The sequence below is a fragment of the Hyaena hyaena genome, unplaced genomic scaffold (assembly GCF_003009895.1).
Source record: "Hyaena hyaena isolate Hyena2069 unplaced genomic scaffold, ASM300989v1 scaffold_20, whole genome shotgun sequence".
NCBI classification, from domain to species: Eukaryota; Metazoa; Chordata; class Mammalia; order Carnivora; family Hyaenidae; genus Hyaena; species Hyaena hyaena.
Genome location: NW_024080652.1, coordinates 6,013,317 through 6,028,363, shown reverse-complemented (window position 1 = coordinate 6,028,363; position 15,047 = coordinate 6,013,317). Strand labels below are relative to the sequence as shown.

Sequence of the window (15,047 nt, the reverse complement as noted above, 5' to 3'; positions counted from 1 at the left end):
TTTGGCGTCTGATACTTTGGTGTGGGGATGAGATCCTTTTTTTTTCCTCTCCAATCCCACAAAAAAAGTCAATGGTTTGAAATACAAGGAAGGACCTTCTAGGGAAAAAGGACAAACTTTAGAATCATAGAAGGAACTGAAAAAACACGGCAGGCAGTTGAAAGTGCTGTATCAAGCAAAAACTTGTGGGATCGAGAAATTTTTGAATCTGCTGACCGGTTCCTCACACGCTGGTTGGGTTTGTTGGTTTGCTGTGTTTTTTTCTTTTTTAGATATTTTTATTGTGGTGAGATATGTGTGATATCTGTCAATGTACCCATTGGTAAAGGTCTCCCTCTGTGGCATTAAAACATTCACAACCTTGTTCAGTATCACTGCCGTCTACCCAGATCTTTTCATGCTCCCAAACCAAAACTCTGGACCTCTGACCCCTTATAATATCTATTCTACTTGGTCTCTATGAACCTGCCTATTCTAGATACTTCACATAAGTGGAATCATAAAATATTAGTCTTTCTAATAAGATAAGTGTCTTTCTTCTATCACTTAGCGTTACATCTTCAAGGTCCACCCATGTTGCAGCATCTATCAAAATTTCACTCCTTTTCATGGTTGAATGGCGTGCCCTTCTAGGACTGTACCACATTTTGTTTTTCCATTTACTGGATGGACACCTGCTATGATAGTTAATTTTCTGTGTTGACCCGGCCGTGGTGCCCAGAGAAGACCGCACAGACTAGGATCTGTGTGGTCTTGGATTTCTTTCAGCAGTGCTCTGCAGTTTTCAGTGTGTGAGTCTTTAGCCTCCTTGGTTAAGTTTATTTCTAAGTATTGTATTCTTACTTAATACTATTTTAAATGGAATTATTAATTTTCTTTCCAGATTGTTCGTTTAGTGTCTAGAAACAGCTGATTTTGGTGTGTTGCCTGTATATAGGCTTCAACTTTGCCGGTTTCATTTATTCGAATGATGTGCGTGTAATCTTAATGTTGTCTACATATAAGACTGTATTGTTTGCACACAGTTTATTTCTTACTAATTTGGACACCTTTTCTTTTCCTTGCGTAACTGCTCTGGCTAGGACTTCTAGTAGCATCTTGAATACAAGCGGTATGAGTGGACATCTGGTCTTGTTCTTGACCTTAGAGGAACAGCTGTCAGTCTTTCACCTTTGAGTATTACGTTAGCTGTGGGATTTTTTGTATGGTTTTCATTGTGTTGAGGTATGTTCCTAGTATTGGTGGTTTGTTGAGTGTTTTTATCATAAAAAGGTATTGAATTTTGTCAAATGATTTTGCTGTATCAATCGAGAGTATTTTCCCTTTTGTTCTGTTAATATGGCATGTTAAATCGATTGATTTCTGTATACGGAGTGATCCTTGCATCCCAGGAATCCTCCTTTGTCATGATGTGTATAAGCCTCTTATTCTGTTGTCGGATTCAACTTCTCATGGTTTGTTGGGGATTCCATATTCAGGAGGGATACTGACTGATAGTGTGCTTGTAGTGTCTTCACATCTAGCTTTGAGATCATGGTGATGCTGGCCTTCTAGAATGAATTAGAAGACATTCCCTCCTCTTTTTGGAAGATTCTGAGGAGGATTCCTTAAACGTTCAGTAGAATTCACTGATGAGGCCATTGGGTCCTGGCCTATTCTTTCAAGAGGTATTTGATTACTGATTCAAGCTCTTTACAGTTAAAGGTCTATCCAGACTTCAGATGTCTTCATGATTCAGTCCCAGTAGGTTGTGTGTTTCTAGAAATTTGTCCATGTCATCTAGGTTATCCATTTTGTTGGCATACAGTTACTCACGGAACTCTGTTATGACCCTTATTTCTGTAAATTTGCAGTAAGCTGCCCTCTTGTGTCGTTGAGTCCTTGTCTCCTTGCCCCCCCACAGGCATCTAGCTAAAGGTTGCCATTGTGTCGATTTTTTTTTGAAGAACCAACTCTTGGCTTTATTGGCTTTCTCTATTTTTCTGTTCTTGATTTTTTTATCTCTGCTGTAATATTGTTTCCTTCCTACTGCTGGCTTTGAGCTTACTTCACCTGGTTGCTGTAGAGTTTTGACTGATTTTCAGAGTCCCGTAAAGTTATTTTAGTCTGTAGGTCCTTTTATGTATTTATTTTCATTGTTTCCATGGGGGCAGCACAGTCCTGGAGTTTCCTACTTAGCCATCTTCAATCTCTGCTTTTTGATTAGAGATTTTAATACATTTACATTTACTTACTCATAAGAAAAGACTTGTTTCTTCCATTTTATTATTTTTTTATGTGCCTTACAGCTTTTTTTGTCCCTCACTTCCTCCACTGCTGCCTTTTGTATTTGATTTTTTTATAGTAACCTTTTGATTCTCTTATTTCCTTTTGTGTATAATCTATAGATGTTTTCTTTGTGGTTACCACAGGGATTACACTTAACATCCTAATGTTACAACAACCTAATTTATGACAATTTAAATAGCATACAAAACTCTCTGATCCTGAACAGCTCCATCTCCCTCTTCTGTTACTGATGTCACAAATTACATCTTTATACAGTTAGGTTTCATAACACATGTGCCTTTTAAATTCTGTAGAAAATAAGTAGGCTTATAAACCAAAATTATAATAATACTAGCTTTTAATAATAATTTTAATAATACTAGCCCATGTATTTATTTTTACTGGAGAGTGTGATTTCTGCTTACAGTTTTGAGTTACTGTCTAGCGAGCATCCTTTCATCTCAAATGGAAGGACTTCCTTTAGCCTTGTTTGTAAAGCAGTTCTGTTGGTAATAAACTCCCTCACTTTTGAAGAGCAATTTTGCGGGATAGAATTCTGGCACTTCATCATTTTGAATAAATCGACCCTCTGCTTTCTTGACCTTCAAAGTCTGATGAGAAATTGGCTCATCTTATGATCCCTTGTACGAGAGAAGTTACCTCTCTTGCTGCTTTGAAGATTCTTTGGTGTGTCCTTGAATGTATTCTGTCCGGAGTTTATCCAGTTTCTTTTAGTTGTAGATTCATATCTTTCATCAAATTGATAAGTTTTTTGCTCATTGTTTCTTCAACTATTCTTTTGGCGTTCTTACTCTCTGTTCTTTTGGGATTCCCACAATGTAGGTTTTTCTATTTAATGGGGTCCCACAGAACTCTGGCTCTATGCACGTTTATTTTTTTCTCAATTTCAGTTGTCCTATGTTTAAGTTCATTGATTCTTTCTTCTTCCTTAGATGTGCTTTAAAAAAATTTTTTTTTTTCTTTTAGTTATTTCTGAGAGACACACACACAGAATCTGAAACAGGCTCCAGGTTCTGAGCTGGCTGTCAGCACCGAGCTCTACATGGGGCTCGAACCCACAAACTGTGAGATCATGACCTGAGCTGATGTTGGACATTTATCCGACTGAGCCACCCAGGTGTCCCTCCTTAGATGTTTTTGTACTTCCCTAGGGGATTTTTCATTTCAGTTATTGCACTTTGCAGTGCTAGAATTTTCTTTTGGTTCCTTTTTATAACTTCTATATCTATGGATACTTTTTTTTTTTTTTTTAAGTAGGCTCCACGCCCAGCATGGAGCCCAATGCTGGGGCTTAAACTCAAGACCCTGAGATCAAGACCTGAGCTGAGATAAAAAATTGGATGCCTAAGCCACCCAGGCACCCCTGATATTCTTACTTTTGGTCACATAACAGCTCACTTGTCTTATCTGATGGTCAGAAACAGATGGATAAATATTATACAAAATGCCCTCAAGAGGCAGAATGGCAGGACCTGGGATTGAATCCTGCTTTGTAATTTGACCTTGAACATGTTACCTACCCTGTGCCTCAGTTTACTCATGTAAAGTTGGAAAAGTTCGTCCCAGGGGTACTGCACCATTTAAATATGTGCCACATGGACACGCTCTGTTGTAACAGATCGTACTGTTCTGTTCTGATGTTCATGTGACACAACACTTTCCACGTGACTGTCTTACCTTTCTGCATCATGCTCCCCTCACGTACCTTGGGCACCAGATGGCAGGCTGCTGTTTTTCCCCATCTGGCTAGTAGCCGTCCTGGGAACCTGGGCAGCCTCTGCCAGAAAAAACAGCAGTCAGCTCCCCAGGAATAGAGGCAGGAGCTCTGGAGAGGGCTCCCTGCTGCCCAGTGTGCCGGGCAGGTGTGCCAGATGAGAACCAGAGTCTCCCACCATCGTCTGGGGCCCTGGCCAAAGCCGCAGCTCTGGCTGTGACCTCCCAGGAGACGGCAGGATTAGGAGGGGTTGGGGGAGTCTGGAGTTTGAGTCCTGCTCCAGTTCATAACCGTGTGATGCTGGGGGGATTACTCAGTTCTTGAGCCTCTGATATGGCAACACAGAGGATTCTCAAAAATGTTGACAAAGGAATCAGACAAGGTGACACTGTGTCAGAAGAGTCCTTCTGAGGACTGTGATGCCCACAAGGGGTCTGAAGGAGGCCTCTGGGCCCCAGCCCCTGGGTCTGGGTGGTGGCGAGTGAGTGCTTACAGATGTAAAAGTCAAGTTGTTTGCTTAGTGAAACAGAGGAAGCCCTCCTCCCCCAACTGACACCTGCAGCCACAGCGTGTCAGGAGGGACCCCTGAGAGGCATCTGCCCTATTCCTCCTCGTCTCCACACAAGAGCTGGAAACCTGGATCCAAACGGCCTCAAGCCCTGAACAGAGGGGCAGTGCCGGGTGACCTGGGGAAGCCTCTGTGCTTGTGTATAGTCTAGAAGTCCCCCATCCCCATTCTTTCATTTTCTGTACAGGGCTGTGCACCTGCCCCAGACACCACTCACACCATCAGCTGCCCACCCCCACCCCGTCCCTGCCCCAGGCCCTTCTGTGCGCCCAGCAGCTGACTCCACCCCAGCCCATTCCCACAGCTGCTGCACGCTGAGCACTGGGCATCCTCTGAGCTGGGGGAGGCCTGGGTGCAGGGGTGGGCCAGACGCGGGCCTGTCCAAGCACCTGCACCTCCCCAAGACCACCCCAGTGTCCCTTGAACTGGGCTCTGCCCTCTTCCTTTTGCCCCGTCTTCCACTCACCACGTGGTGGCCTCAGAGATGCTGGTGAAAATGTCACTGCAGTTCCCACAGGAGCTGGAGGGATGGGGGGCAGACTCCAGCGAGCTGCTCAGGGCCACCCTGTGAGGGCCAGTCTGGCGACTCAGCCTAGGGGGGACTCAGCTGCCTCTCAGGGAACGTGCACGGAGCTGATGTCCCAGCCCCCTCCCACCCCAGGAGCACTCAGCCCCCCAGAAGCCCCATTGTGACATCAGCATCCTCAAGGACTTGCGGGATGGGCTCAAAATCAGGTTTCCTTGCTTACAGCCAGAACTTAAGTTCCTGAAACATGAACACGGAACATCCCTCTCTGGCTTTTAAGGGGCCGGTAGTGCAATAATTCAAGTCACTTGTGTGGGACCCCCTGGGATCCCTCCCACAAGCCTCCCAATTCAAAGCCGGCCAGACCCAAACCAGGAGGGACCCATGAGGAGGAGACTTCTGTGTGCCCTGCAGGGCCGTGAGGGTGAAGCCTCGGGTCCCAGAACAATGCAGGGAAGGAAGGGTGCTGGCCCGGCTGGTGGCTCACAGGCTCATGTGGTAAGACACACGTGTCCTGAGCCCTTGGGCTGGGATTCTCTCTCTCTCCCCCCTCCCCCGCCCCTCGCTTAGGCTCTCTCTCAAAAATAAAGTTAAAAAACGTTTTTTAAATCCCCAGAGAATGTTTCACTGCCGTCACCAAAACACCAGGGATGGACACATATATCAAATCATTGTGTTGTACACCTTGAACGAATACCATGTTCTGTGTCAATCGTGTCTCAATAAAATTGGGAAAAATGAAAATTCATAAACTTCCATAAAAAAGTTTACGATCATTTAAAAATGTATCAATAAATATTTAAATATTCAAAAAAGGCTTGGCGTTTCCCTGATGGGGTTGGTGTAGTTCGAGTCATTCCTGCAGCTCTAGAGGAACCAGGTTCTAATTCTGAAGTCAAAGAACTTACATTAACTCATGATCACATAACTAAGAAAGCTTGTGCTGGGCATAGAACCTGGATGTTAAAAACTTCCCATTTTTGGGGCTCCTGGGTGGCTCAGTCAGTTAAGCATCTGACTTCGGCTGAGGTCATAATCTCACAGTTGGTGGGTTCGAGCCCCATATCAGGCTCTGTGCTGACAGCTCAGAGTGTGGAGCCTGCTTCAGATTCTGTGTCTCCTTTTCTCTCTGCCCCTCCTGCTCACACTCTGTCTCTGACTCTCTCCGTCTCTCTTTCAAAAGTAAAAAAATTAAAAACAAAACTTTCCATTTTATGATTCTCTAAAATAAGAAAGTCATAGGAAGTAAAAGGTAGAAGTTCCAGCAGAAACTGCATAAAGAAATGAATCTCCAGTGAACATTTAATCAAGAATGAATTCCCTGGGTAAACAGAAAGGAGAATCTTTCTGCAGCAATTTAAAAGATCAGACACCCATGTGAAGAGCTGGAACCTGGTCAAGAGACCAAAAATCTTCCGGAAACATCAGAAATCCTCAATGGCCTTTCTCAAGGCCAGCTCATTTCCCATGAGGGAAATACAGTAATTTACAAAAAGATGAGGTGGACTTCAGACAAAAGTTACTCAGAAGGAATTAAAAGCCTAACATATTTCTCTAATGTTTCTCGCCAAGCATCTGGCAGGGGCCCAGGAGGCCCATCAGGGAATCCTCTGGAACCAGACTCCTCAGGAAGGAGGAAGAACATGCAGTTGTAGAGGTACAGGCGCCCAGTGTGACTCACCTGCTCAGAACTGCTGGCTGAGATGCCGGTCTTCTCCTCCGACTCAGATGTTACCCAGGAACAAGGGGTCCCAGGGACCGAGCCCAAGAACACCTGTCCTTCCCTTCATTCAGGAAAACGAGGACCCTGCCCTCCAGGGACTTTCGCCTCCAGTGATCTCTGTGGGCCGAACACAGACTCCACGGACAACAGAAATGTCTACATCAGGTGCTGGATTCTACCTCTGACCACACGGTCCAAGGCGGTGATCTGCCTTCTATCGCAGCAACTGGACGGTTAGCTAGGTAGCTTTATCTCTGCACTCAAGTCGTTGTGAGTTTTTCCCTCTTTTAGCTTCCTGGCTTTTACTTCAGAAATTACATAGTGGTTCAAATTAGAATCTTGATAAAATTTTTCTTAGAATAATGATTAATAACAAGACTATTTAAATGTGAATCTTACAAGTTAAATGATTCCACTTCATTCCATCTGAGGGTAGTGTTAATACAGAATTTTTATTGTTACTAAGTCTGTTAAAATAATCTATAACTAAAGCAATAATTTCTAAGGCAATTTTGACCATTTTCCTCTTTTGGTTTTATCGCTGTTATTTATATGATTCCACAGTAGCTCAAGATAGTGTCATAATACTAGAATTCTCAAGGGGCGCCTGGGTGGCTCAGTCGGTTAAGCATCCGGCTTCAGCTCAGGTCATGATCTCATGGTTCATGGGTTCGAGCCCTGCGTTGGGCTCTGTGCTGACAGCTAGCTCAGAGCCTGGAGCCTGCTTCAGATTCTGTGTCTCCCTCTCTCTCTGACCCTCCCCTGTTCAGGCTGTCTCTCTCAGAAATAAATAAGACATTAAAAAAATTTTTTTAAATAATACTAGAATTCTCAGGACAATTTATAAATATGCATTATAAATCTGTGAATCCTTGGGGCACCTGGGTGGCTCAGTCAGTTAGGCATCCGACTTCAGATCAGGTCATGATCTCACAGTTCATGAGGTCAAGCCCGCATCAGGCTCTGTGCTGACAGCTCAGAGCCTGGAGCCTGCTTCAGATTCTGTGTCTCCCTCCCTCTCTGCCTCTCCCCCACTCACTGGTGTGCTCTCTCTTTCTTTCGAAATTAACACGCATTAAGAAAAAAAAATTTAAATAATAAATATGTGAATCCTAGTACAAACTTATTTCTATCATATTTGGCATCTGGCTAGTGTAAAAATAATACTTTTGTTTTGCTACCTAACAAGTCTCTTCTATTGGCCCAGAAACAGAACAATGTCTTCTCTCTCCTCTAAAGTCATGTTGAATATTCTTAGTTTCGCTTATGTGGTCAAGTGATCATCTAAGTACTCAAGTGGAAATTCGGACTTATAGTTGTACCTGATGTAAAAGGTCCCTTCTTTCCGGTTCTACAGAATGTGAGGACAGGAGGACAGACTTTGGCTAGTGTCATGTCACTCGCTATGGGACCTGCACTGAGTGTACTTGAGGGTCTCTGAGTTCCTTTCTGTGAATCAAGGATTGGATTTAGTCTAGTTTTTAAGACCAGTATGCTTATGTAAATGAGTTTTCCTAAAAAACTTTTTTAGTTTAGGGGCACCTGGGTGGCTCAGTTGGTTAAGTGTCTGACTTCTGCTCAGGTCATGATCTCAGTTTGTGAGTTCGAGCCCCATGTTGGGCCCTGTGCCAACAACTTGGAGCCTGGGGCTGCTTCAGATTCTGTGTCTCCCTCTTTCTCAGCTCCTCCCCCACTCATGCTGTCTCTGTCTCTCAAAAATAACTGTTTAAAAAATTTTTTAATTTACACTTTTGTAAATTATACTACTCAATAAGAAATAACAAATTTAAATGAAAGACCTGGAGAGTGACATCAGCAAGGAGGAGGACTAGAAAGTTCTGGGCCCCCATCCCCCACAGACACTTGGACAAAGAACCAGAGACCGGCTGAAACACCTTTATGAGCTCTGGGAATCTACAGCAAGTAAGCAAATGCCCAGTGAAGAAAAAGCTACATTCAAAATGATAGGACATTTCAAGGTGTTTTCACTCGCCCTTTCCTCACTTGCTCCCTGGCGTGGCACAGCATGGTTTGGGGCAAGAGGCAGCCAGGTACCCAGTCCCCATTTTTTACCAATCAGAGAGCAAAGCAGCCTGTCAGAGGCTGAGGGGCTGGTCTTTGTGTCACCTAACCTGGAGCTCAGTCAAAAGCAGCACAGCTCAGGGGCACCTGGGTGGCTCAGTCGGTTGAGCGTCCGACTTTGGCTCAGGTCATGATCTCACAGCTTGTGAGTTCGAACCCTGCATTGGGCTCTGTGCTGACAGCTCCAGAGCCTGAAGCCTGCTTCGGATTCTATGTCCCTCACCCACTCATGCTCCGTCTCTCTCTCTCTCAAGAATAAACAAAACATTAAAAAAAAAAAAAAAAAAAAACCACAGCTCAAATCTCAGAGTAGAGGAAGCAGCAAGCAGCAGCAGGCATGGCCTTGGAGCCCACAACAACACTGCCTACAGACCCCCGGACACGAGGTTACTGACTGAGGAACACGACGGGGCATCTGAGGCTCGAGAAGACAGGGGTGACACTCTCAGGAATGCTAACTCATTCACTGATTCATTGATTAATTTGTTGTTGTTCAAAGTCCAACATAGTGTCCAATGCAGGGCTTGAACTCATGACCCTCACATCAACACCTGAGCTGAGATCAAGAGTCAGATGCTTAAATGACTGAGCCATCCAGTCGCCTCTGGGAAATTAAGGCATAAAAAGCAGCCATACATCCAGGAGGGATTAGGCCCACACATGGGCCCCGGGATGATGCATGCCCAGATCAAACCTGAGACACCTTTAAGCCTCCATATTGTGCTGACCAGCAAGTCTTACTTTGCACAGAACCAGTCTATAAAAACTGGGACATGTTTCAAATGCCCACTTTTCAATAAAAGATCACAAGGCAGAAATAAGAAAACGTGGTTCATACAAAGGAAAAAAACCAAAATCCAGAAATGGTTCCTGAAGAAACATAGACTTATAAGACATCAGCTTATAAGCATATGCTTTTAAAAATGCTCAAAGACACTGAGTGTTATGTGGAAACCAATTTGACAATAAACTATTTGTAAAAAATAAATAAATAAATAAATAAATAAAAATGCTCAAAGAGCTAAAGGGAAAAATGGACAAAGAACCAGAGCTAAAGGGAAAAATGGACAAAGAACCAGTGGAAATCAGGAGAATGATATATGAACAGAAATTCTGGAGCTGAAAAATATAGCAAGTGAACTGAAAAATCCACTAGAGGGTTCACTGGCAGACTTGAACAGGCAGAGGAAAGATTCTGTGAACTTGGAGACAGGTCATTTGAAATCACGGACTCAAAGGAACAGAAAGAAAAAGAATGAAGAAAAGTGAAGGCTAAGAGATATCTAGGATACCATCAAGTGGGCCAAAATGGGCATTATGAGAACCCCAGGAGAGGGGAGAAAGAAAGAGATGGAGCAATTATTTGAAGAAATAACAGCTGAAAAATTCCCAAATTTGAGGAAAGACATGGATACATAAATCCAAAAGGCTCAAGGACTATGAGTAAGATACACCCAAAGACATGTATACTGGGGCACATAATTAAACAGTTATAATTAAACTGTCGAAAGCCAATGACAAGATCTTTTAAAGCAGCAAAAAAAAGGATGACTCACTGTGTATGAGGGATCCTTCGTAAAATGATCAGCAGACTTCCTAGCAGGAATGATGGAGGTTGGAAGGGGTGGGATGATTAAAGTGCTAAAAGAGAGAGAGAGAGAGAGAAAAAAAAGCTGTCATCCAAATTTCCATATCCAGCAGAACGGTCCTTCAAAAAATGAGGAAGAAATTAAAAACATTTTCAGATAAATAAAAGCCGGAGGAATTCATCACCACGAGAGATGCCCTACAAGGAACAGCCTAAAGGTAGACCTTCATGTTGAAATGAAAGGATGCTAGACAGTAATCAAAGCCATATGAACCTATAAAGTTCTCTAGTAATGGTTAAATGGGCAAATAGGGCGATTTGGTTTTGTAACTTGACTTTTAATTTGTTACACAGCTTAAAAGCCACATGCATAAAACCTATGTTTGTGAATATACAATGTATAAGGACGTAATTTGACACATCAACACTAATAGAGGGCAGGGCTATAAAACAGTAGAGTTTTTGTATATGAAGTTAAGCTGGTATCAATGCAAATGAGACTGCTATAATTTTAAGGTATTGAATGTAATTCCCATAGTAACAAAGAAAATATCTAGAATATATAAAAAGCAAATGAGAGGGCACCAAAATTTCCCTACAAAAACGCAAAACACCAAGCGGACACAAATGGAGGAAATGACAAGGGAGAAAAGCTCTGAGACATAGGAAACAAATAACAAAATGGCAGGAGTGAGTCCTCCCCAATCAGTAATTACTTTAAATGTAAACAAATAAGGGGTGCTTGGGTAGCTCAGTTAAGCATCTGACTCATTTAAAAATTTTTTTAAAAAATTGTATTTGAGAGACAAAAACAGTGTAAGTGGGGGAGGAGTAGAGAGAGAGAGGGAGAGGGAGAGAATCCCAAGCAGGCTCCATGCTGCCAGTGCAAAGCTCGACCCAGGTCTCAAACTTATGAAACCGAAAGATCATGACCTGAGCCGAAACGGAGTGAGACACTTAACCAACGGAGCCATCCATAGCATCTGACTCTTCGTATTGGCTTTGGTCATAATCTCGTGGTTGAGCCCCAGACCAGGAGCCTGCTTGAAATTCTCTCTCTCTCTCTCTCTCTCTCTCTCTCTTCCCTGTCCTGCCCCCAAAATAAATAGATTAATTGCATAAAAAAGTGAATATAAATGAATTAAACTCCATAATAAAAAGATTGGCAGAATGGATAAAACACCAGGGTCCATCTGGATGCCATCCACAAGAAGAGACTTTAGATATAAGGACACACGTGGATGAAAAAGGGTTTTCCATGGAAAACAGTAATGACAGGAGAGCAGGGGTAGCTATACTGATGTAAGATACAATAGACTTCAAGACAGGAACCATTTCAGAGGCAGAGAAGGGCAGCATATAGTGATATAAAAGTCAATTAGCCAAGAAGACAGAACAGTTAGAAACATACATGCATCAAACATCAGAGCTCCTAAATATATGAAGCCAACATTGACAGAATCAAAGGGAGAAATAGCTCTCCAGTAATTGTGGGACATTTCCGATACTCTATTTCCAATAATACATAGCATAAGCAGACTGATGATCAGTGATGAACACTATAAACCCATCATATCTAAAGACACCTGCAGAACGCTACCCAACATAATCCTACATACAGAAAACCTAAGACAATACACACCAAAAAATGGTTAGAACAAAAAACCAAATATATACCATCTTCCGAAGATCAGATCAGCCCCGGTAACGGGAACAATACTACCTCTGTTAAGAAAGTATGGTCTAGGGGTGCCTGGCTGGCTCAGTCAGTGCAGCATGTGGTCTTGTGTTCAAGCCCCCCGTCGGGCATCGAGATTACTTACAAATATATGTAAGTAAATTACATACGTTAATTACATATGCTAATAATGTAAATTACGTACATTAATAATGTACGTAGGAGTAAATAGTATAATCTCAACAGCACAAAGAATGGAAGGGGAGAAATGGAAGTTTACGGTTGTAGGGTTCTGATGTAAGTGGAGTGGAATAATGTTATTTGAAAGTAGACGGTGATACATTTGAGATGAATACAGTGATTCTAGATAATTCACTAAAAATAATGCATGTTATCCCAAAATACATAAAATTTTTTATCACCCTACATTCATGAGGTGGAGTAAAAACAGTCCTGAATTAGATTTGGTGGTATTTTAAGACTTTTCATCCTTTAAGTGTGCACGACATAGGTTCATTTTTTCAGACTCATCAATTTTGTAATTAAAAAATAAGCTAAAGAACTATCTTACTATTATACAGAATCCCATATAACTACGACTTGTTTAGACTCATATTTCCCAAACTCTCGTTTTATAGACCAGTAAAATATACTGATCACAATCAGTAGACTGGTATATAGTTATTAATTTTTTAGGTTGTCAAAAATGACATAACAAGTGAATATCAATCATTCATCACTAGCATTCCATTTCATAAGGACATTTTAACAGCATAGCTTTTCATGACAAAAGACAATGGGTGATTATCCTTTAAGAAAACCTCACTTTGATGCATTAATTTTTCTCACTTTTCTACTGATGGGCAGAAATTTCAGCAGCACCTCACAGTTGTTCATAAGCCAGTGTTTATTATCCCAGGTTTTCACTCTTTTCCCCTCCAGCCCCTCTTAGGCTGGTTCATTAACCAGATGGGGCCCAAGTGTCCATCAAAATACTCTTTTCCCCTTCCCGCCCACCCCCTCCCGCCCTGCACTCACAGGTCCTTCGGCAGCAGCCCTAAGGTGGGGAAACCAAGCCCAAAGGGACCAGATTCCTGGGCATGTTTCACGCCGGCAGTCAGGACCAGCCTCATCGCCATCACAGAAGACGCTGCGTGTGAGTTTGGACCCTGAAGTTCCAGGCTGAGACCCCTCCCAGGCGTCACCTGTTGGTCCATCCCCAGGAAGCCACCCTGAAGCATGACAGTGCTGGCCCAGGGGACTCGGTCTCTGAGCGGCTGAGGGATGCTCAGGCAGAGGAAACAAGCATTTCCACACACATGAAGGCAGACACATCCTTTTATAAAATATTTATTCTAAAAAAAAAAAAAAAAATCACACTGTACAAATTTAGAACATTCTCAATGCTCATATTTATAAAAATGTGAACAGGACAGACTGGAGTGAATGGACAAACTTTTCTTGCTGCTTCTTTTTAAATTAGGAAGGAAAAGGTTTTTCCAGGTACAATGATAGTGAACGTCAAGGAGGCGTCCAAAGAGCCAGCCAATGAAAAGCCCCGGATTCATCTGCCGGCTCCCGGGGCTCGTCTCCAGGCAGGATCTGAATCCACCACGGGAGGCACAGCATCCCCGCAGGGGACGAGGCCATGCCAACCCATGACCGATGCGCAGGGAGACCCCGTGGCCGAGTGCGTACAGCAAAGAAGTCTGTGCTTAGAGAAAAACCAGCACGATTTGTTCATAATTTCCTGTTTCTCTGACAAAGTGGGTTTTCTATACACTTGTTACAAAGATCTGTACAAAAGCATGAGGCTCCTGTGAGGGGTCATCGGAGTTAAAAACCGGCAGCACAGAATCGTCTCCTATGGTTCCATCTGTACATTCACACGGAGGGAGGAATATGATAAAAAAGAATTCACGAAGAAATTCCAGACTGGGGAGTCCTGGCTTCTACGAGGGATTTTAAAAGCTGAGTTGTTCTGCTGCACCGCCGTGGCAGGGCAGCCCCCCAGAACTGTGCGTACCGCGATCGCTCACGCTGTCAGGGCCTCGGTGACTGTGGCGACGAGGCAGGGGCGGGGGGAGTCCTGGCGGCTGGCGGGCGCAGGGCCCGAGGCGTGCTTCACATTCTGGGCGGCGGGGCGGCCGCGCTCACAGCCACGGGTGCCAGGCGGGGTCCATGCGGCACAGATTGTCCAGGCTGTTGGCGGCAGCCACCAGGGTGTTCACTTTGCTCTCCCCGCCCTCAAACTGGGCCAGGTTGTGCAGGCGGGTCATGATGGCAGTGACAGCCTTCTGCACCAGGGAGACCAGCTGCTGGCTGTCCATGTTCTCAGGCTGCCCGGCGGCCGACAGAGGAGAAGAGGTGTCCTCCTGTGTCTTTTTGTGCCAGGCAATGATCTCGTCCCGAAGCACCGTTTTCAGGATGCCATCCACCTGCGCCAAGAGAGAAGGAAACGATCCTGGATTAACCAGCAGCAGCCCGCAGGGGCTCCCCGAGGAGATGGAGCCCAAGCCCAAGCCCAGCGAGCCGTGGCGGCCAGTGAGCCCAGTGCCTGGGGCCATGGCGTGTGCCCGGCTGGTGTGCTGGCGAAGCCCCCGGGGGTACAAACTGCCTCCTCACTTCGAGCAGGGAGGGCTGAGAGGGTACAGCGCTTGGTCTGGCCTTCTGCAGAGCCAGGGCACACGGACCCAGTGGCACCTGCTGAGGTCACACTGCTTACTGGTGCCAGTCGTTTATGTGAGCATCTGAGCACCTGAGGGGCCTGGTAGGGTGAACAAAACAGAAATGTTGACACCCTGGCCCTGTGCAGAAGGCAGCAGGTAAGACGGCCTCAGGGAGATCGGCGGGGGAGGGGAAGGGGGTGGGGGTGACAA

At 44.3% G+C, this 15,047-nt stretch overlaps 1 protein-coding gene across 9 annotated transcripts in view; it reads right to left on the bottom strand.

The window, feature by feature from the left end:
- Positions 1 to 13,561: 13,561 nt before the first annotated feature.
- LOC120227957 (transformation/transcription domain associated protein) overlaps positions 13,562 to 15,047 on the bottom strand; it is a 111,523-nt gene continuing 110,037 nt past the window's right edge. For all 9 annotated transcript variants that reach the window (XM_039226022.1, XM_039226028.1, XM_039226025.1 and 6 more), the window contains exon 71: positions 13,562 to 14,606. In XM_039226022.1, coding sequence (XP_039081953.1) covers positions 14,322 to 14,606 — 285 coding nt within the window. In that variant the 3' untranslated portion in view covers positions 13,562 to 14,321. The remainder of the gene's footprint in view (positions 14,607 to 15,047) is intronic.